Source organism: Desmodus rotundus, chromosome 8, assembly GCF_022682495.2.
Source record: "Desmodus rotundus isolate HL8 chromosome 8, HLdesRot8A.1, whole genome shotgun sequence".
Taxonomy (NCBI): domain Eukaryota; kingdom Metazoa; phylum Chordata; class Mammalia; order Chiroptera; family Phyllostomidae; genus Desmodus; species Desmodus rotundus.
This window is the reverse complement of record NC_071394.1, coordinates 131,516,979-131,536,702: the sequence shown is the minus strand read 5'-3', so window position 1 is coordinate 131,536,702 and position 19,724 is coordinate 131,516,979. Positions and strand designations below refer to the sequence as shown.

At 58.5% G+C, this 19,724-nt stretch overlaps 2 protein-coding genes across 3 annotated transcripts in view; one reads left to right on the top strand and one right to left on the bottom strand.

Annotated features, from left to right (window-relative positions):
- The window catches only part of MAPKAPK3 (MAPK activated protein kinase 3), a 28,289-nt gene extending 21,042 nt beyond the window's left edge, over positions 1 to 7,247 (bottom strand). The window contains exons 1-2 of one of the 2 annotated variants that reach the window (XM_024566155.3): positions 7,135 to 7,247; positions 6,576 to 6,852 (exon numbers count right to left, since the gene is read on the bottom strand). In XM_024566155.3, the coding sequence (XP_024421923.1) occupies positions 6,576 to 6,800 (225 nt within the window). In that variant the 5' untranslated portion in view covers positions 6,801 to 6,852; positions 7,135 to 7,247. Of the gene's footprint in view, positions 1 to 6,575; positions 6,853 to 7,119 lie in introns of both variants that reach the window. The other variant, XM_024566156.4, reaches the window with a different exon arrangement.
- A 5,364-nt stretch (positions 7,248 to 12,611) lies between these two features.
- Positions 12,612 to 18,323, top strand: CISH (cytokine inducible SH2 containing protein). The gene is made up of 3 exons (XM_024565885.4): positions 12,612 to 12,767; positions 15,604 to 15,812; positions 16,053 to 18,323. The coding sequence occupies exons 1-3, from the start codon at positions 12,748 to 12,750 to the stop codon at positions 16,583 to 16,585; spliced, it is 762 nt and encodes a 253-aa protein (XP_024421653.1). The 5' UTR covers positions 12,612 to 12,747; the 3' UTR covers positions 16,586 to 18,323.
- The last annotated feature ends 1,401 nt before the right edge of the window (positions 18,324 to 19,724 follow it).

Here is a 19,724-nt window from a genome sequence, read left to right as displayed (position 1 = left end):
GCCTCTGCCACCTCCTGAGAAAGGGGTTGTTTATGCTGGGGCGACACCTACAGAATAAGCCGTGAGTCCCTCATCCAGGCTGCACCCTTAGGAAGGGCCCTGGCCCTTCATGCCTCTGAAAATAGCCTCTGAGCGTCACTGAGGTGAGGGGTCATGTGCAGGCTGCAGGCTGGAGCTGGGCTGCTCCTGCCAGGGAGTGCGGGGGCAGCACACACGCAGTTGTGCCCTCTGAGGGGGAGGCAGGTGGGACCTCACATCTCAAGCCCTCCCAGCCCCTCCACAGGTTCCTCTGCTGGCTCTGGGGCCTCCTTCAGGCCCTAAGCCAAAGTCTCATTGAGCCATAAAAGAGACCTGCAGCTGACTCCCCACACTGCACCGGGGATGCCTTGGGTTACAGTCTTGGCCCAAATGCTCCTGACTCTGCTGCTCCAGCTGCCAAGGCCACCGGCACCTGGTCAAGGCCAGCAGCAGGAAGGGGCACTGTTGAGTGGCCAGGGGCTCCTCCTTCCTGTCCTGACCCCCCCACCCTCGTGACTAGGGTGAATCCCCAGGACCTGACCAGCCCCCATCTGTCCTCTGCCTGCCCTCAGCCTGTAGGCTGCAAAGAAAGGGCTGGCCGAGCCTGAAACCGTGAGACAGACAGAGAGGGGAAAGGCCTGGGAAGGGAGGGACTGAGTGGCAGCAGGAGAAACAGAGCTGAGGATGAAGAAAGGGGAAGGACAAGGAGGCAGAGAAGACAAAAAGCGCCACAAAGAGAAAGCAGAAAGGACAAAGTCCGTGTCTAAAGATAAAGGGAACCTTAACATCAAACCTGCAAGAAGCCCACTGGGAAACGGTATTCCCAGTGTTTCAGGCCTGCCCAGCACCGGAGAGGCCTCCCAAGGTTCCTGGTCCCCCCAAACAGCCACCTCATACCCCTGCTCTAAGCTCTACTCCTATGATTCCCACACAGCAGTTACACAGGCCCTAATCCACTCAGTTCCAAAAGGGCGGGACAGGGTGGTGGGGGGTAGGGGGATGGGGGGAGGGGGGGGAGGGAGGAGCTCTTTCCCACTCCACCAGGGCTGGCTTCCCCAGATGCCCAGTGAATGCAAGTGAGTCCTCATAGAGGCCGATAATGTGCCAGCAAATACACCCAGGCCATCCCAAATGAGAGCTCTGCCCTCTGAGAGCGTCTGCTGGCCTGTTCTGTCACATGGCAGGAACACGGGGACAGTTACAGCCACCACGACTGAATCCTGCTTTCTGCCGCACGCTCAAACCCAGGGCCTAGTGCACCACAAAGACGACGGATTTGCAGGAGATTCCGAAACTCTTTATCCAAGGTCACTCGGGGAGAAAGTAGGGGGAAGGATTTCAAGCCCAGAGCCCTGCTCCTCTCTCAACCCCAGGAAGCCCCTCAGGTGGAGTCACATAAGATCTCAAATGGACAGGAAGGAGGGCAGGGGAACCAAAGCTGTCCTGGGAACACAAGGGACCCCCGGCCGCACTGCACCGAGACCGGCAGACCCAGGCAACCAGGAAGGGCTGGTGCACACTCAGGGCACAGGTATGCCGGGAACACCCCTCACCTAGGGGTCTTGCCTGGTGGCCAACACCTTTGGATACACAGCAGCCAGTCACCCGGCTGTGACCCGAGGAAGCCAGGGGGCTGCAGATTGAGAAGCTCCACCTGGGATCTCCCAAGATGATATCCCCAGGGGGCCCTGGGAGAGGAAGATGAGGGTTCCAAGCAGGAAAACAGCCTCCCCAAGTGCAGACCGTGGCAGACAGTACTGACCCCACTGTCACGGAGGCCAGGCCCTCCCCACACAGCTGGGCTGCAGAACAGCCCAGACTGCCCAGAAGCCCCTGAGCACCCCAGCAACAGCACTCCACCAAGGTCCTGGTGATGCTGGGAGCGAGCTCTGTGGGCCGGAGGGAAGGGCCACAGCCAGCAGCCTCTGGTGGACTGAGGTATGGGTCTCAGGTGTGGGCCAAGGAGAGGGAGCGTCCTGCCGACCTTTCGTCCTCATCCTTCAAGGCCCTGCACAAACACTTCTTCTCCCGCAGAGCCCTCTGTCCTCCATGGTTCCCCAGGGTTTGTCAGGGCCTAGACGCCAGCCTGGCTGAGAGCAGCCACATCCTGCCCGGACAGAGAACTGCGGGGGGAAGTGGGCCTCCCCAGCAGGCACGGAGCTGTCCACACCAGGCAGCTTGTCACATACACCCTCATCCATACCCTTCCTGGGCCAGAGGCCTGGATGAGAGCAGGAGGTCTGTTCCCGAGCCCCGGGTGGCCCAGCCCTGACACCTACCATGCCCCTCACCCACTCATGGACCTGACTTCCTGCCTGTGGCACTCTGGGCTCACAGGCTGAGGATGAACCACACAATCTGAGTTGGTCCTTGGGCACTGGCCTTGTGGGATCACTGCCTGTCCACTCACGGGCATATGATACTGTATGGGTGGCAGAGGGAGGCGAGCACCAGAGCAGCACTTGGGGCCCAGCCCAGGCTGCCAGGCAGCTGCGGGGGACGAGGCCAGCCTCCTTCCAGGGGCCAAGTCTCAGAGGCCCTCCCACAGCCCCGTGGCCTGGCCTGAGGCACAATGAGGTGACTTCAAGGCTGACTCTGGCATCAAACTGCCTAGACTCAGACCCCAGCCCTGCCACTCACCAGCGGTTAACCTTGGGTGAGTTGTTCACCTCATTGAACTTCAGCACCTCCCTCCAGAAAATGGGAATGAATGACAGGAGTTAGGTAAGATAACATGTGTGTTGTGCGTAGGGAACAGGGCCTGCCAGACAGAATGCTCTGGAAAACTGTTAGTTGTTTGTGAGAATTCTGCAGTCCACACCATCAAGGCCTAAGGCCTGGAGGGCTGGCATCAGCTCCTGGATGGAAGTCCCGGCAGAGGGGATCGGGCCAGGAGGCAGGTGGGCGGGGCGAGCAGCTTCCAAACTGTGAGCAAGGCCAGCTAGACAGGGTGTGAAGCATCCCAAACAATCGATGGCTGCTGAAAATGCCACTGTTCGCATTTCTTAGGATTTGATGCCCTCCCTGGGATCCTCATTTAAAAAGCTGATTGCCAGCCCTAGCACTTCAGCAGGCTCCATCAGCACCTCAGATGCTTCCCTTCCAGGAGGGGGCAGCCTGGGGAGGAGCTCAGGGCAGCAGAAACACTGCAGGGGACTCTTGTACAGGGCTGCCAGCAGCCCCTCCGCATGCTTCCTGATATGTTGACTCAGAAACAAGTGGCTCAGCAGAGGCTGATCTGACCGGTCTGGAGAGGTAGGTGAGGGGGTGGCAGCTGCCAAATGAGAAAGTACCTGGCCTGCCTGACAGCCCCACCTAACCCCAAATCCAGCTCTGCAGCACCAGCTCCAACAGGCCAGCCCCGCCCATGAGGCAATGCAGGGATCCCCTGGGCCTGTGGGCCCAGTACCCCACCATGCCATTCTGTGAAGAAGACCAGCAGAAGAGGGCACAGGGAGCCCCTCGGGCCTCCAACATGCTCGTGGTCAGAGGAGAGGGCCCCGCTCGCAGCCCCAGAGAGCAGAGAGCAGGGGCAGAAAAGAAGACTCTACCTCTCCTCCCCTGTGATGGATGAGCCCCTCTGTCTCCACAAGGACCTTTATTGCTTTTATTTACCTAAGTGCCATGGCTACTTTTGCCTGCGGGAGGCTGTGGACCACAGGTGCGTTGGGCAGGAAGTCAGGAGGGGAGGGGATTCTGGCCTCTGCTGCAGTCCCATCTCTGTCAGGTCACATGACTTCTGACTAATAACTTCAGGTCCCAATTTTCATATATGTGGTTAGGATTGAGGGGCTGGGTCTTGAATGTGGTGGGGTGACTGATGGGAGACAGGCCTTCTGGGCAGTGCCCAGTGCTGAGTGAAGCTGAGGGGCACCAATTAACCGGTGAGGCCTGGGAGGCAGCGCAAGCAAGAAGTCAGCAGGAGGCGGTCGTCTGGCTCGGCCTGGGGCCTGGAGAGCAGCAAGACTGCACTAGCTGTGGAAGCTGTCCTCAGGAGGGAGCCCCGAGTGTGAGTGTGCGCAAGGCCAAGATGGGCCACGTCAGCCGTCAGGGGCTGAGGGAAAGGGGAAGAGGCCCAGCTCCCGGGAAGGAGAAGCCTGCTCGTGTAGGGCCCCCAAAGAAGAACAACAGCCGCAGGGACAGCCACCACAACTCTTCCTGTTTTGTGAGTGCCTGCTGGGCTCCAGGTTTCATGCTGCACACTATCTGCCATCTAGGGCAACAAGGCCAAGAAGACGGGCATGGAGAGAGGCCAGGGCACTAGGCCTGGACTACCAAGAAGGGCAGAGTTGACCCGAACATGTCCAGGCTACAAGACGAAGACAGGCCAGCCTGGGAGACTGGGATGTAGGTCTGGGGAGACAGAAAGACACAGAGCCCAGGGGCCCCACCTAGGCTGACCGGGCAGCTGGTAGAGGGCTAGGCAGAGGCAGAGAGAGAGCTGACACCCACCCATTCATGGACTGGCTGAGCTCCCTGGGCCCAGGCCTGCCCATGTGCTGAGGCCCCCAGGCCCGGGCCCTCCTGGGCAGGGGACAGAGGAAAAACGTAAGCAGAAAAATGCCACCTCCCTCCTCAAGGCTAGAGCCACCCCTCGCAGTACAGGTGCAACGCGCCAGAGACTGCGTTAATCCCATCTGGGAAGCTGTGACAGGAACCTACCTAGCTAGGTAAGGAGTTCCAGGCTTGGTCACTGGAACAGGGGTGTGAGGGGCCAAGAACAGAATGTGGGGGCCAAATCTAATCCATGTCCCACGTGAGTGCCAACTTAGGGCCAGGTCCTGAAGGTCGAAAGTCAGGGTAGCCCTAGCCATGCTTGCCCATAAAGCCTAAAGGGATACACAGCAGGGGACTCTGCTCTAGGCCAGCCCCAGTGCCCAGTCCAGGACAGAGACAGTACTGAGGCCCTACCTCCAAGGAGAGATGCTTTGGAAGTTGCTGTGGTCAGAAGTCCCCCGGGTCACCCGTCAGACAGCATCCATGGGGAAGGGCCGAGGCTCAGCCTGCTTGAAGCTGGCGCTACCTGAGCCCTCGAACTGCAGCCTCCCCCTCTGAGCCTGCCTCGCTCACAGCAGCTGAAGTGGCTCGGGAGCCGCTCAGAGCCAAAGCCTTGGTGTTAAGAAGAGGTTCTCTGGCCTCAGGCAGCCCCTCCCCACCCAGACTGCACGCTGTCACCACCACAGGTGACAGGATGAAGACAGTGCCGTGCCGAGGGAGAGGGTGCAAATGCTCCCTTCCCAACCCTGAGCCCCATCTCCCCTCAGAAGAGCCATCTTTTCCCTAAAGGACTCCAAGAACCACTTGCCTGGGGCTCCAAAACAGCCCCAATCCCACTCTACTGCTGGCTTAGTAGGCAAAAAAGTCTGAGTTCCAGCCCCAGCAGCCCAGCCCTGAGCCTCCTCCCGACCCATCCTCCTGATCCCTTCCAAGACCACCCTAGGGATACAACCCACTAGTGCCCCTGGGAAAGACACAGGGAGCCGAGCCCAGGTTTCCACTCAGACACCTGCAGACCCTGTGCCCTAAATAAGTCCTGTAGCCCCTCCAGGCCAGCGTCAGGCTCCACACCAATTACTCTGTGTACGTCATCTCATGCCAAGCTTACACCAAGCCCTGGCCTTCCCCTGAACGGAGGCAGAAACCTGATTTCAAGATTCCAGAATCCAGTCCAAGGTCCCGGAGCTGGCAGATGCAGGCCAGAAATTAGAGCAGGACCCTGAGCTCAGGCTCATAATTGTAACATCTGTAAAATGGGAAGATCGTTTGCTCTCCTTGACATACTCTACCCACCCAGGTGGCCACTGGCACAAACTGCAATTGACTGAAGTTCCCAGATTCAAGGGATTCTGGGTATGGGGAAGGGTCCTGGGCCCAGAACTGAGTTACTCAAGCCAGAACTAGATGGCTAGATCAGCCACACCCAGGACTCCCGGGATTCCACCTGTGTCATCAAGGTCCTAGCCCAGGCTCCGGGAGCCTTTGGTGTGCTGCGGTGGCCCGCCCTCAGGCATGGAGCAGGGCCTGCCCCTATCAGCATGGGCTGGTGACTCAGCTGGAGCCCATCAGCAGCCTCCTGCCCACTAGCCAGTTCCGGAAGGCCCCCACCTCTCCAGCTGAGGCACACAGAGGCCACGAGAAAAAGTAGCCCCACCCCAGGCTTTGGTGGTGACTGGGCCTCAGACAGAGAGAAAGTCGGACCCATTCCAATCAGAAGAGCTTCTAATGGAAAGAGGGTTCCCCTTGGGCGGGAACACATAGGCCCAGCCAGAACCCCAGAGCCAGGAACCACTCCTTCCCTGCTTCCTGGTGCAGCAGGCTCTAGCTATACAGACTCCACCCACCGCTCACTGAGATATCAGGAGCTTCGCTAAGCCTCCGTTTCCCACCTATAAAGCACCGAGGGCCAGGAGCCTGCTGCTACAGGGGTCTGTGAGGATGAAACGTTATGCAGAACATAAGAAAGAAGCGCAGCAGGGGTCCTAGGCATACTGTGCACCCACAGCCCTCTGCTGTTGGACCATCCAGGTCACCCAGGCTGCAGTGAGGGGGCCACTGACCTTAAGAGCACACTTCTGCCCTGTTAGCTTGTGGAAGCACTCCAGCACCTTGCCGTTCACACCGAGGCCCAGCACCTTCTTGGACAACTGGTAGTCATCGGTCACTGCGTACTTCTTAGGTTCCCGCCGCCCCGCGAAGGCCAGAGAGCCAGCTGGGCTGGGGCCGGAGGGTGCACCTGCCCGGGGCAACGGGCCCTCCTGTTCCTCTCCCGTCTCACCATCCATGGCCCCCGCGGGGCGCTCAGAGGCGGCCCCAGCCTGGCGCGTGCAGGGCCACCTAGGGAAGAGGGGAAGAGTAAGTTCCGCTCAGACTCCTCCAACACACCCCAGCCTTGGAGCCCCTGAGCTAGACTGGGAGGCAGGCTGGAGACAGCGCTGGGAATGCGGGAAGAACTGCCTGAGAGTAGGGACGCGCGGCAGGGGGCGGTGGTCACGCAGCCGGGCACCAGCGAATTCGGCCCGGACACCTATTAAGAGGGGAAGGGACCGGAGTGGCCTAGGGGCCCCGGGACCAGGAGGCTGAGGGGGCCCAGTGAGGGCGTACCTGGCGAGGGCGTACCTGACAGCAGTGCACTTGGAGGCGGCGCGGGCGAAGGGCAGGGGCTGCGGGAGCGGGAGCCAGCGGCTAACAGCGCCCAGAGCCGCAAGTTGAGCCGCCCGCGACCCACGTGACTGCACCCCGCCCCCCCCCCCCCCCCCCCGCGCGTCCAAGACTGGTAGCTCAACTCTGTCAGCCTTAAAGGGCCAGGCGCTCTCAGACCCGACGCCGCGGGGCGGGGCGGGAGCCTTGGGCAGGCCCCATCCCAGAGCCGGGACCCACGTTACAGGGGGCGTGGTTTCCCCAGTGGGCGTCAACCTGTTAGGCAGCGGGGCCGCGCCCGGAGACCCCAGCGCGAAAGCCGCCGAGTCCTGCCCTCGCCGGGTCCTGTGTGAGCCCAGGATTTTACAAGCGACCTATGAAATGACAGCGCAGGAAGTCTTGTTTCGCCGCCTGAGTTGGGTGTTTTCAGGCGGCCCTCCAATATGGCTTGTCAGGCTTGCGACTTCCTTAGTGGGGTCCTACCGCCGGCGTACTTAAAGTCTTCATTTTTGCCAACAAAATGCTGAGTGAAGAGGCGTTTCGTTGTGATTCGCGTCTCTCTAGTTCCTGGTGGCTCTGGGCGTCTCTTGAACCCTGGCTTCTTTCCCCCTTTGTGCGTCTCCTGTTCCTATCCTTGGCTTATTTATTGCCCTTTGGATCCAACGTCCTTAGACCAGAAATTCTAAATTCCCATCGGGCCAGAGCCATCAACTCTTCACCTTAGAGTATGGGCTTTTGGAGATTAAAAAGTCTCCTCCCACCCCAGAGACAGCTAAGCTCTATTAGCTTTGTGGTTTTTCCTTCCCATTTAGGTTTATTCTGAGAGCTCATCTTAGACTTCCTTACTTATTTTGAGCCATTTTCCCATTACACGCTCTTAAACAACTCATTTCACAGACGAAGGAAAAGGAGGCCCCCTGAGAAGAAACAACTTGTCTAGAGCCACAGGGGGTGTTGCTGTCTCCCGGGACAAATCTGCACTACTCCTGCACATCCCTCCCCTCACCCGGATCCCCAGCTGGTGGGCTGAGGGAGTGCGACTCGGTGCACTCTCGGCGCATCCCTGCGCGTGCCTCTGCTGCCACCTACAGGCCACCTCCAGGACTTCAGGCTCCGGGGCCTCCGTCTCCTCCACGGATATCTCTGATGCCCCAACACACATGTGCACGTCGCCGCCTGGGGTGCAGGTCCTGGCTCTTCAAAGCAGCAGCCCCTGGAGAGCGAGTGCCCACTGTGTGCAGGCACTGAATTGGATGGTGGGGGAGGGTTCTTCCCTGCCTCCTTAAAGCGACCTTCAAACCAGCGGGGTTCCGTGAAACAGGAGGCCCTGACAATAGCTTCAATTGACCTACTGAACACGTCTTTCAGATCAGACCTTGGGGTGGGTGCTCTACTTGGGCACCCAGTGACTTCATTGGACTGGAAAAGGCGAGGGATGTACCCGTGCCATATAGCCTACACGACAGCCACACAAAACAGAAACCCTGAGAGGTCAAACAACCTGCCTGAGGTCAATAGCTATCGTGGCAGAGCCCCCATCCCAACCCCAAAGAACAACTCCGGGGTCTAGCTCTCACCCTCGAGCTATGGCCTCCTCTTGTGTGCCTCCCTGACCCCCCTCCCACATCCACATGCACAAACATACCCTCACACAGTTCACATATGCACACACAGGTGCACACATTTATACATGTGCACACACCCATGCAGAGACACACCAGTATGCACAAGCACACAAGACACCCACCCACACATTTATGCCCATATGAACCCAGGACCTCTGTCCCTGAGCCCCATCTGAGAATCTGATCCAAGATCTCAGAGCCTTGGAGGAAGCCCTGAGATCTGGAAGCTTCCACTGCTTGAAAGCTGGAGAAGGATCCTGGCTCTAAAGGCCACTGGTTTGGGCCAGGTGAACCCAAGGCTGAGCAAGCAGAGTCCCACTCAGAAGCAGAGGACAAGGCAGCCAAGGGTGGAGGCTGGCTCCTTCCCCCAGCCAAGGGCATCTCAGTGCATGTTCTAAATAGGGGTGTCCAGCCCCAAGCCCACGGGCCGCATGCGGCCCAGGATGGCTGTGAATGCAGCTGAACACAAAGTTGTAAATGTACTTAAAACTTTATGAATTTTTTGTGTGTGATTACATGCCGCAATGTACTTAATGTGTGGATCAAGACAACTCTTCTTCTTCTAGTGAGGCCCAGAGATGCCATAAGGTGGGACACCCCTGAGGGACAATGTGCTTTCTAAAAGTGGTGTTAATCAGATCACAATTTTTCTAAGATTTTTATCATTGTATTTTTTACACTCATGTCTTTTTTATTAAACATTTTAATTGCATAGCCCTAGCCAGTTGACTCAGTTGATTGGAGCATCATCCCGTACACCAAAAGTTTGTGAGTTCGATCCCTGGTCAGGGCACATACTTGGGTTGTGGGTTTGATTCCCAGTTAGGGTGTTTATGGGGGCTTGGGAGGATGGAGGGAGAAAACTGATCGATGTTTCTCTCTCACATTGATGTTCCCCCCCCTTTCTCTATCTCTAAAAAATCAATAAACATATCCTCTGGTGAGGATTTTTACAAGTGTTATTTGCACAAGTAAAACTTGCCTATTATAATAAATTCAAACCATACAGAAAGGTAAGAAGTCTGCATCGGCAACACCCCCACCCTTGCAGTCTCCACAGCCAAGGCCAGCACTCACACAAGCACACACATTCCTCACATGGGTCCCACAGAGACAGATGTTTGGCAACTGATCACTTAACCCCTGCGTCAGAATGCACGGCTTCCCCTCACTGCTCACGTTCCAGTAGCTGTTGCCGCATCCACCCACACACTGAAGGGAGGTTTGGTATTTGGGATGGCTGGGCAGGGGCAGGGGTGGGCTCCTGGTGGCAAACTCTGCCACACAGCCCTCATGATAGCTGTATGTCCACTGGGATGGGGCTGAGGTCTTTGGAATAGCTTACAGTGACCAGGGGTCCAGTGAGTGTCTGGAGGAGCTCCACATCCGCCACACCCCCAACACACACACACGCACACACACACACACACACACACACACACACGCAAGGATTGTCCTCCTGGGAGCGGAGAGGCTGCACGGGGTGAGACTACAGAAACCAAATGAGCCAGACTTTGAGGAGGAAACTGCTGTGTACTTCTGTGACCCATCTCCTCATTGCTCAGGGTGAGGAGGGGCAGGGAGATCCGGAGCAAGGGCCATGTGTGGGGTGCCGGATAGGGGTTACCCTCGAAGGCAGACTCTACCGATTCGGCTAGTGAACCCAGGAGAGGAATTGCCACTGGGTGGCAGTGTGCGACCAGCAGTCAGTAAGGGCCTGCCGAGGGGGTGGGAGGGAAGATAGCGGCCAGGTTACCTACCCCCAGCATCTGGGGTAGGCAGGCACCTGGGGAAAAACAGAGGCACACCACTGTTCCTAGCACCGGGTGAGGTGCATAGCACTGTCAAGTTTACAAAGGGTGGTTGCCAGGCAAAACCCTCCAGGCCCTTTAGTTTACACACAGAACTGCGAAATCACTGGCTTTCCATAGGGGAGCTTTCAAGAGGCACCCACTGTGCTCCGACTGGCCTGGGGGCAGGAAAGCTTCACTGAAGACCTTTCAGCTGGATTCTGAAGGATGTCTGGGAGTTGGCATGTCACAGGCACCTAGAGAGGACGTGGGGGAGGGGCTGGGGCCCTGGGCATCAAGCCCCAACTCACCACCTGCCGGCTGTGAGATCTAGGTTACATTGTAACATCTCTGTGCCCCAGTTTCCTCGCTTGTAAAGAGGGGACAATATGCAGTAGGTAGACAATGAATTGAGGCTGGAAATTACTGTGAACACCTGGCACATAGTAAGCATTCAGTAAGGTAGTTACAGTTAGAGGGAAAGGGTAGAGTCTTGGGATAGAGAGCTCGGGATTTGGCCCCATGGAAACCAAGGTCCCAATCCTAGCTTTGCTGCTTGGCAGCTGTGAAGTCCCTTTGTCTTTATAGTAATGGGGCAGTAGACAGTTCCTACCGAAGAACTGTCTTCCCAGGTGCCCCGGCCACCAAAGTGGGTGATCTGAGCTCATCTTCTTTCCAGGGAACCTGGGGTATACACTGGGCAATGAGGGTTAGGAGGAGTGGACCCTTCCACTTTTCCAATTCTTTTACCCTCCTTCTGGCCCAAGGGCTTGGAAGAGGTGTGCATAGTTCCTATGGTCTTTCCTCATACTCCTTGGTAAGTCCAGTGAACTGGGAAAAGGTGGAGAAGGTAACAGGTAGGAGCATGAACTCATGATTCAGATTTGGGATCAAACTCCCACCCTGCTATTTCCTAGCAAAGCATTTTGTTCCCTGGGGCTCAGTCTCGTGGTCTGCAAAATGGGGGCAATACCAGCTGTTGAGAATCAAATTTAGCAAGTGCTCCATGTGGATGGAATCCAGTGTCACTGCTCTGTCCCTCTACCTTTATCACTCTACATCCGCTAACTCCAGGTGTTTGGAGCTCCAGGTCCCACTTCTGGATTTTTTTGAAGACCCACCAGCCCAGAAACCCAACTGGACTGTCCTATGGGGTAAGGTGGGGGCTGACTGGCCCAGCCTGCCTTCCCCAGTGGGTCGTCACTTCTTCCCTGATCGGCGGGCAGGCCAGAGGCCAGAGGCCAGCGGGGTGGAGGCTGGATGGTCCTGCCAGGTGCAAAAGGTTGGGGTGTGTGCCTTCTCCTCATACGCTTTCAGAGACAATGTTCCTGCCTGGCTCCTTTTGGCTGTGGTAGCCTCAGGCTTGACCCCCGTGGATCTGCTTGGATCTGGGACCTCACTCCTCACCCTTCCTCTCCCCCATATCCCTTTCCAAACCCCACTCCGTGCCACTCCCCTCCCCTCCCCCCTACACACAGAGCCCGGGGGTCCAAACGCGGCACAAAAGCGGCACTTGCTCCCCAGGGAGACCGCCTTGGAGGCGTGTGACCCCGCCCGCGCGCTGCCATCTGCCAAGAAATAAGGGCGCCTGTCCCCAACAAAGGCAAGTACCCAAAGGAAGTCTTGACTGCGTTGGGTAGAGCCCCTGCTCCTCCCCGGCCTTCTCCAAATCGGGTCTTTCCCTTGTCTGGTCTGGGTCACGCTCCAGCCCGCGCACATTCACTTCAGCACCCTCTCCCGCCGCTGGACTCCGCCTCCTACGCTGCGATTGGTCTGCGCTCCGGGCCCCGCCTCATTTTCCTGGAAAGTTCTTGGAAATCTGTCAAAGGTGTTTCCTTTTGAGGTCCCACCGCTGCCGCCGCCGGGGCCGGAGCCCCCGCCCGCGCCCCTCGGCGGCCGGGCTGCGCCGTCCGCTGTTCTAGGAAGACGTCGCTTCCGGGAAGGGTTGGGACGCGGAGGACGACAGATTAAGATTAGGCCTCTCGCCCCGCCTCGCCCTCCCGGCCCGCCCCCAGCGCTCTCCCCGCCCGCCCGCGCGCCGCCTCTCAGTCACTTCCCACCTCCGGTGCGCCCCGGTCGTCTGCCCGCAGAGTGCGGTCTGCGCTCCCTCGGCCCCCTCCAGCCGCCGCCGTCCGGCCGAGCCCCAGCTCCTGAGCTGCCGCTGCTGCTGCCGGGACATGGTCCTCTGCGTTCAGGGGTGAGTAAGCGCAGCTCTCCGCCCCTGGCCTGAGAACGGGAGAGTACCGGCCTCGTGCTAGCCGCCGTGTATGAGGGCTTGCCGGGTTGGAGATGACGGAGGGCGGCAGGACATGGGGAGGTGACAACAGGGAATGGTAACAACTGTGGGTAGGGAAATGGGGTCGGCTGGCGACCGGAGGAGCAGAGGGGGGACTAAACCTGGGTTCTGAATGGAGCAGGTAGACGCCAGTGGCAGCGCAACCTCAAAGACCTGGCTCACCTGCCCAGATTCCCTTCTGGGCCCAGAGCGCTCTACCCTAGTCTGCCGACACTGGGCCTACTGGTGACCTTGAGCCAGCCCCTGCCCCTCTCTGTCTGGTCATCCCCTCTCCTGCCACGGGCTAGCAATTAGTCTCTCCTTGGGAACCAGTCTGAGACGCTTGCCTCTCTTCAGGCTGGCATCTGCTTCTGCTGACCAGCAGCTCTTGGGAGAGCCTGGGTTTGGCGGGGCCCTGTCTGGGACACCCCCACAATTGCCTCACCCCTCCTCTCCGCCCAGTCTAGGATCCTGCCTCTCTTCTCCAAGTTTCCCAAAGACTTTCGGGGGTGGGGTGGGGCTGATAAGACAGTCTTGGCCTTAGCTGAGCATTCTTAGCGCATTCCTTCCACCCAGAGCTTCAGCCCCACCTTCAACCAAGGGGGTCTGACTCTTTCCAGACTGATCTCACAGCTGAGAAATCCCCAGAGAGAGCTGGGTGGCCCAGTGGCTGCTATTATCAGAACTGGGTGGAGCCCGGTGGGGAGGACAGAAGGTGAGGCGAGGCTGAAGTGCCCCTTGCCCTTTCCTGAGCCATCCCCGTTTCCTGGGAGGAGACTCGGGGCGCCAGGAAGAATGTACTTCTATACTTCTCCCCAGTTGTCTCCAGCACCTCCCTCCTCTCTGAATTCTGGGGCTCCTAAACACCTCACCCCCCACCACTGCCTTCCTCAGAGCACCTCCCCCCAATTCCAGGGTCCCACACTCTCTTTCACTTTGCTTCAGCTGAAACTCAGGGCCAGTGTTGGATGTCAGGGAGCACGATTTTAAGAGCTCCACACACACAGCCACAGGCCAGCAGGGCCCTCCTGAGTTAGGGACTCCCACCTGTAGGTTTGAGCTGCCAGCTTTGTGGAGGGGTCCCCCCTCAGGGCTGAGTTTGCCTCATTGGCTTGTGTCCCCAGGCGGGACTCAAAGGCTGGGCTCCATAGCAGGCACACACACGTACATGCCACCCACACTTGGAACACACCAGCCACCGCCCCCACCGTGACGATGACACAGCCATGGACACACCCAGACACACTGTCAGCCTAGGGTTGCCCACATCCATCTGTGTCCTGCTAAGTTGTCCAGACGTGGCCACCCCCAGAGTCTCCAGTCTGACTGGCTAAGTGCCTACCATGCTGGAAGATTCCCGGGCCTGCGCTGATCTCTGAGGCCCAACAGGCAGGCCACCAGCCAGTTCCTTGGCACCCAGCCTCGGCTCCCTGAGTGGGGTTGCAGAGCCCCCACGGTGCAGCCAGAGTGGGTGTGGGAAAGGATTAGGCAGGTGTGGTGTTTCAGGGTCTGTGGCCCCCTCTGCTCCTGAGTACGTAGGGGCCTTTCTTTGTTTAAATCTTCTAAGGGTCTTCTCTGACCTTCACCGTTGGATTTGGCTCCTGCTGCTGGCTTCTGCCCCTCTTCCTGCCTCCTGAGCAGTGTCTGGCACTGTTTACCCACGCCGCCCCCCCATTCCTTCCTTTGGCCTGGCGGGGTCAGCTCAGGAACAGGGAGACCCTGCCTCCCACGTGACACCCTTTGCTTTTATGGCTGGGTTATAAGTTTTTCTTAAGGATTGGGCCCATGGTTTCATTACCTTGGACCAGAGGGGAACCAGACCCAGAACCGAAGCCTAAGGATGCATTTTGTAAGCAATGAGGGAGGACCAACTGTCCCTTCCTTGGGAACCAGGGCCATGCCCCTCACTCCCAGGAAGCCCAGGATCACCATGCTGGGTGGGGTTCCCCTAGGGGGAAGCTACTGCTCGGATGAGGACTGGCTCAGCAATCCAACTCTAGCCAGCTGAGGGTACGGTGTGGCCGAAGCCCTCGTGTCTGGGCTGGTAGGACCCCTCACTGAGGGTGGAGACAGTTCTGGTGAAGAGTCAGGGGATCATAGAGCCTAGCAGGGCTGGCTTGCCAGGGTGGGACCTGGGATGGGCATGAGTACCTCGCCCTTCATCAGGAGCTCACATTTATGGGAGGTGGGATGAGCCAGTGCCTTTACAGGCCACTGCCCACGTGGAACTCTCAGCTGGGAGAAGCAGAGAGCAGGGTCAGACGCTGACCTGTTTAAGCTCTGCCCACTGTGGGCTGAGGTCCCTCCCATTGCTCAACTGAGCCAGTGCATTTAACCAGCTCACCTCAGCCGGGAGGGCACCAGTGCGAGGCGTCTTTGCGCTGCATCCTGTCAGTGTGGCGAGGACACCAGCTGGCCACTGTGCGTTAGAAATGTCTACAGGGAATGATCTGTGGTTTTGATTGGTGCAAAACAGAGGGAGAAGAGAGAGAGAGATTACATACTGTTCAACAAATGCAGGAGGGCGGAGATGTCTCTTTCAAAAGAAAGCGCATGTGTGGGGGAAGCAGTCACGGGGAATTTTGCGGTGATAAGTGGGAGGAGGGGTGCTGGACTCATTGAGCCCATGGGTGGGCCAGGGGGAAGCCGAGGCGCAAAGTGGGAGAGACTGGAGTCATGTAGCCGGTCTGGGGCAAAGGGGAGCTCTGAAGTGGGGAGAGCCAGGGCCTCCACTCACTGCCCACCCACTCCCTTCTAGACCTTGTCCTTTACTGGCTGTGGATCAGATAGGGCAGAGGCCCCGGTGGGCCCAGCCTGAGCCAGCTATGCAGCCTTTGTCTGCCGGGGCCTTCCTGGAGGAGGTGGCTGAGGAGATCCCAGCCCAGTCAGAGAGTGAGCCCAAGGTGCTAGACCCAGAGGAAGACCTGCTGTGCATAGCCAAGACCTTCTCCTACCTTCGGGAATCTGGTAAGTCTGAGGAGGGGGCATGCTTTAACCTGAGAAGTCAAGGAGGAAGCTTAACTCTGACTGTTAATTCTGATTTGAGAGGCATAGCCCTGCCCAGGAGAGTCTGTGGGGAGAGGTACAGCCTTTCCTGGGGAAGTGAGAAGTGGGAGACAGAGCCACCCTGCCCTGGTTTGCCACCCCCCCCCCCCGATAATTACCACTGTGACCAGTCTCTCGGCCCCTTCTCCCCCACTTGTCTAGGCTGGTATTGGGGTTCCATTACGGCCAGTGAGGCCCGGCAACACCTGCAGAAGATGCCAGAAGGCACATTCCTAGTACGTGACAGCACCCACCCCAGCTACCTGTTCACACTGTCGGTTAAAACCACCCGTGGCCCCACCAATGTGCGCATCGAGTATGCCGACTCCAGCTTCCGCCTGGACTCCAACTGCCTGTCCAGGCCGCGCATCCTGGCCTTCCCAGACGTCGTCAGCCTCGTGCAGCACTATGTGTCCTCCTGTGCTGTGGACACCCGAGGTGACAACCCTGACCCTGCACTGCCCCCAGCCCTGCCTGTCCCTAAGGAGGATGCACCTGGCGACCTGGCATTGCCCGGCCCGGCGGCCACCGCTGTGCACCTAAAACTGGTGCAGCCCTTCGTGCGCAGGAGCAGCGCCCGCAGCCTGCAGCACCTGTGCCGCCTGGTCATCAACCGTCTGGTGACCGACGTGGACTGTCTGCCGCTGCCCCGGCGCATGGCCGACTACCTCCGACAGTACCCCTTCCGGCTCTGACCCGGCCAAGCAGCCTCCTCGCCTCACCCAGCCATCCTCTGGAGGAGACACTGGCCCCAGCTGGACTTGGGCTCTCACTGTCCCTCCTCCAGTCACCCTGGTGCCCACGTGCTTCTGGCAACTGGACCAGGAAGAGTCAGCAGGAGCGAGGCTGGGGGCAAGGTGGAGGGGGAGGTGTCACACAACTTGAAGGTCAAGCCCCAGCTCCCACGTGGCTCCATGGTGGTGAGCCTGTGTCAGAAAGCAAGGGAGACAGGCAGGGTCTGTCTCACCCGTGGGCCAGGCCCAGGGCCCCCCCCCGCCCAACCCCGCAACCTGCCATGGCCTCCTGAACTGTAGAGACCCTGCCGGCCCTGGTTTCTCAGTTCGCAGGGTGGGGCGGGCCCCCTCCTTCCAGCCTGCGTGTCTCAGGGAGGATGGCAGCCAGAGGAACTGAGGTTGACAGTGACAGTCCCCTGATGGAAGAGCAGGCCAGGCTGGGGACTGCACAGTTTTACAGTATTTATTTATTTATTCTCCTGGGGTTGGTCTCAGGGTGAGCCCACCCTGCCTCTCTCCCCTGAGCCGAGTGCTCCGAGACCCCAGCTTCTCTGGCTCCTACCTGCAGAGAGCCCCATCCTGAGACGGGGTGCTGGACCCGAGGCAGTCATGGATGTCCTGGTGCTGACCCCCCCACCTGTGAATGTGTCCGCCCTCTTCTGCACCAGCCCCGCTCTGGGAGGGTGGGCAAATGGGCAAGAAAATGGAGCCAAAGCTGCAGCCCCCACCCTCTGCCTGCAGAGCTCCACCCGCACAGGGCTAGACTCAGGGGCAGGGGCTGCCTCTCCGAGCTGCCCGGTTTGCTTCCTTCCCAGGAAGGTGTACCTGCCACCTGAGAGAGGGAAAGATACATATCTGATAAGACTTTATAAAATTATTATTATAACAAAAAAACCCCAGTTTGGTAGTCTTTCTTTCTTCCACTGGTTTTTCTGTAATGACAATAAAACCATGCCTTTCATTTGTGGAGGCCTGAGTGGGGCCTCTTGAGTTCTGTACACAGTGTGTCCCTTTGATATTATCATTACGGCACTTTACATCCGGGTCAGCTGAGGCCCAGGGACTTGCTGTGGGTAAGCAGGCCCCACCAGGGGACCCACTGACGTGTGGAGTGGACAGGGTGCTGCCTTTCTCTCGTTCCTCCTTGTTCCCCCGGGAGGATGGGAGGCAGAAAGTGAGGGCCTGCAGGGTCACTGCCCAGGCCACCGCTGGCTTGGGGGGGGTGGCAGAGGAGCAACAGACCTGTGATGTGAAAATAGGGGATGCCAATTAAAGATTAAAAGTGGAGAATTCTAGGGGGGTGGGTGCTGAGGACCACCTCTGGTGACAGCATCTTTTGATTTTTGAGGTGACGAGGCCAATGGTCAGGGAAGGCTTGGCCAGTCATCCTGGGGAGAAGGCACAGTGAGTGCAGAGGCGCCAGGGCGTGACTGGGAAGCTCCTATGCCCGACCACCAGGAGGCCTGCGGAAGGGTCATTCTGCGCAGTGGGGCAGATTTATTGCGTTGAGGATAGTGACCAGTAAGCCGGCAGGCAGGTCTGACCTCAGGTCAGGGCAGGTGGGGTTGGGGGATCCTCTCCTTCACTCAGGGTCCCGCACACCGAAAGTGGGGAGAAGAGCAGTTAAGATGGAAAATGCCCTTGTCTGGCGCTCTGACTTTGGAACGTTTCGGCACCTGCAATCTCACGAGGCCTTGCGGTGTTCTGTCCCTTCACTGGAGTACATCACAGGAAAGCTTTGAACCTCATCCAGTTGTCCAATCCTTATTTTACAGACAGTGCTGGCTGGTTGAGAGCAGGAAGGTGTGAGGAGTGACAGGGAGGCAGGAAAGGATAAAAAGCAAGAGCCATGGAGGCCCAGGACCTTGGGGGCAAAGAGTGGAGCTGACGCTAGGCGAGAGTGAGCAGGGGCAGTTGAAGGCTCTTTCCTGGGAGTGGTGCCCGGGCGCCCAGCCTGGTGCCTCCTCTGCTGCTGGCTCCTGGGCCTGAGAACACGCCTCCTCCAGGTCCCCGTGGCCCTGCCAGCGATGTATGAAGTGTCTTATTGCTTCAGCCTGGATCTTAGTGCCTTTGTGACTCCCAAAATGTCTGCAGTGACCCCTCTATGGACTCCACCCCCAGATCTGAGTCACCTGGTGGGCAGGTAGCAGATGACAGAGTGGCCAAAGGAAGGCTGTTCCCCACCTGGTGCAGTGGCCTGGACAGAAAGCTGCTGTGACCAGGGGGAGCCCAGGAACTTCGTTGCCAACAGAGGAGAGACATCTCAGTGTGTCCACGGGTGCTGGCAGTGGACAGGGCTTTGCACCCCATGCAGTGCTGACCACACGCCTGGGAGTGGGTCTAACTAGTACCCATACTCCACAAATAAGGAAACTGAGGCCCGGAGGGGCAAGGGACTGGCTGACGAAGTGAGGCACAGGGCAGAGCTAGCCCTGAGGGGCCCCAACTGCCCACCCAACTGCTACCTGAGACGGCGAGGACTGGCCGCTTTCAGGCAAGTTGCACTTGGGTGCTGGTTCTATCCCCAAGTCCCTCCTTGCTAAGGTCTCTGCAGCCACTGTCCTGTCCAGCAGAGTCCCATCCCCCTGACCCCTGCCTCATCTCAAGCCAGGGTCCCGCTCTTGCCTGGGGAGGGGCTGCCAGCTACTTCTGAGCCCCGGTAATTTTATGCTTTAACCTTATCTTCATGTTTCCCTCTCGGTGAAGTGAGTGATGCCTAGAAGAGGGACTGTGGAAGCTGTGTCCTTGGGTCCCAAACCCAAGACAGAAACCCAGTTTAACAGAGGCGGAAGATCCTCTGGTCAGCACAGGCACCCTTGGGTGGTCCTGAGCTGGTAAGAGGGGCACACCCTGCCAGCACTGGCCGGGGAGAAAGAGGGGCCACCTGGTAGGTGCACGCTGGGCCCAGCACCCGGCACTAACAATAACTGATGGTGACCCTTCACCAACTAAGTCCTTTACCAGCTCACAAGCCCCTTGGGTACCAACGGGGCCAGACTCCAGCTAGGCCCTGGGGACACAGACAACTGAATTAATGGGCACTCAGGATGAGTTTTTAGGGTAAATAAAGCAAAGCAGAAGATGGGGCAGAGTGGCTTTG

Bases quoted from the DNA above. Each gene is read 5' to 3' on its own strand.
- CISH (XM_024565885.4), top strand. From the start codon at position 12,748: ATGGTCCTCTGCGTTCAGGG. The intron at 12,768-15,603 runs GTGAGTAAGCGC...ACTCCCTTCTAG, and splicing joins ATGGTCCTCTGCGTTCAGGG to ACCTTGTCCTTTACTGGCTG. The intron at 15,813-16,052 runs GTAAGTCTGAGG...CCACTTGTCTAG, and splicing joins CTCCTACCTTCGGGAATCTG to GCTGGTATTGGGGTTCCATT.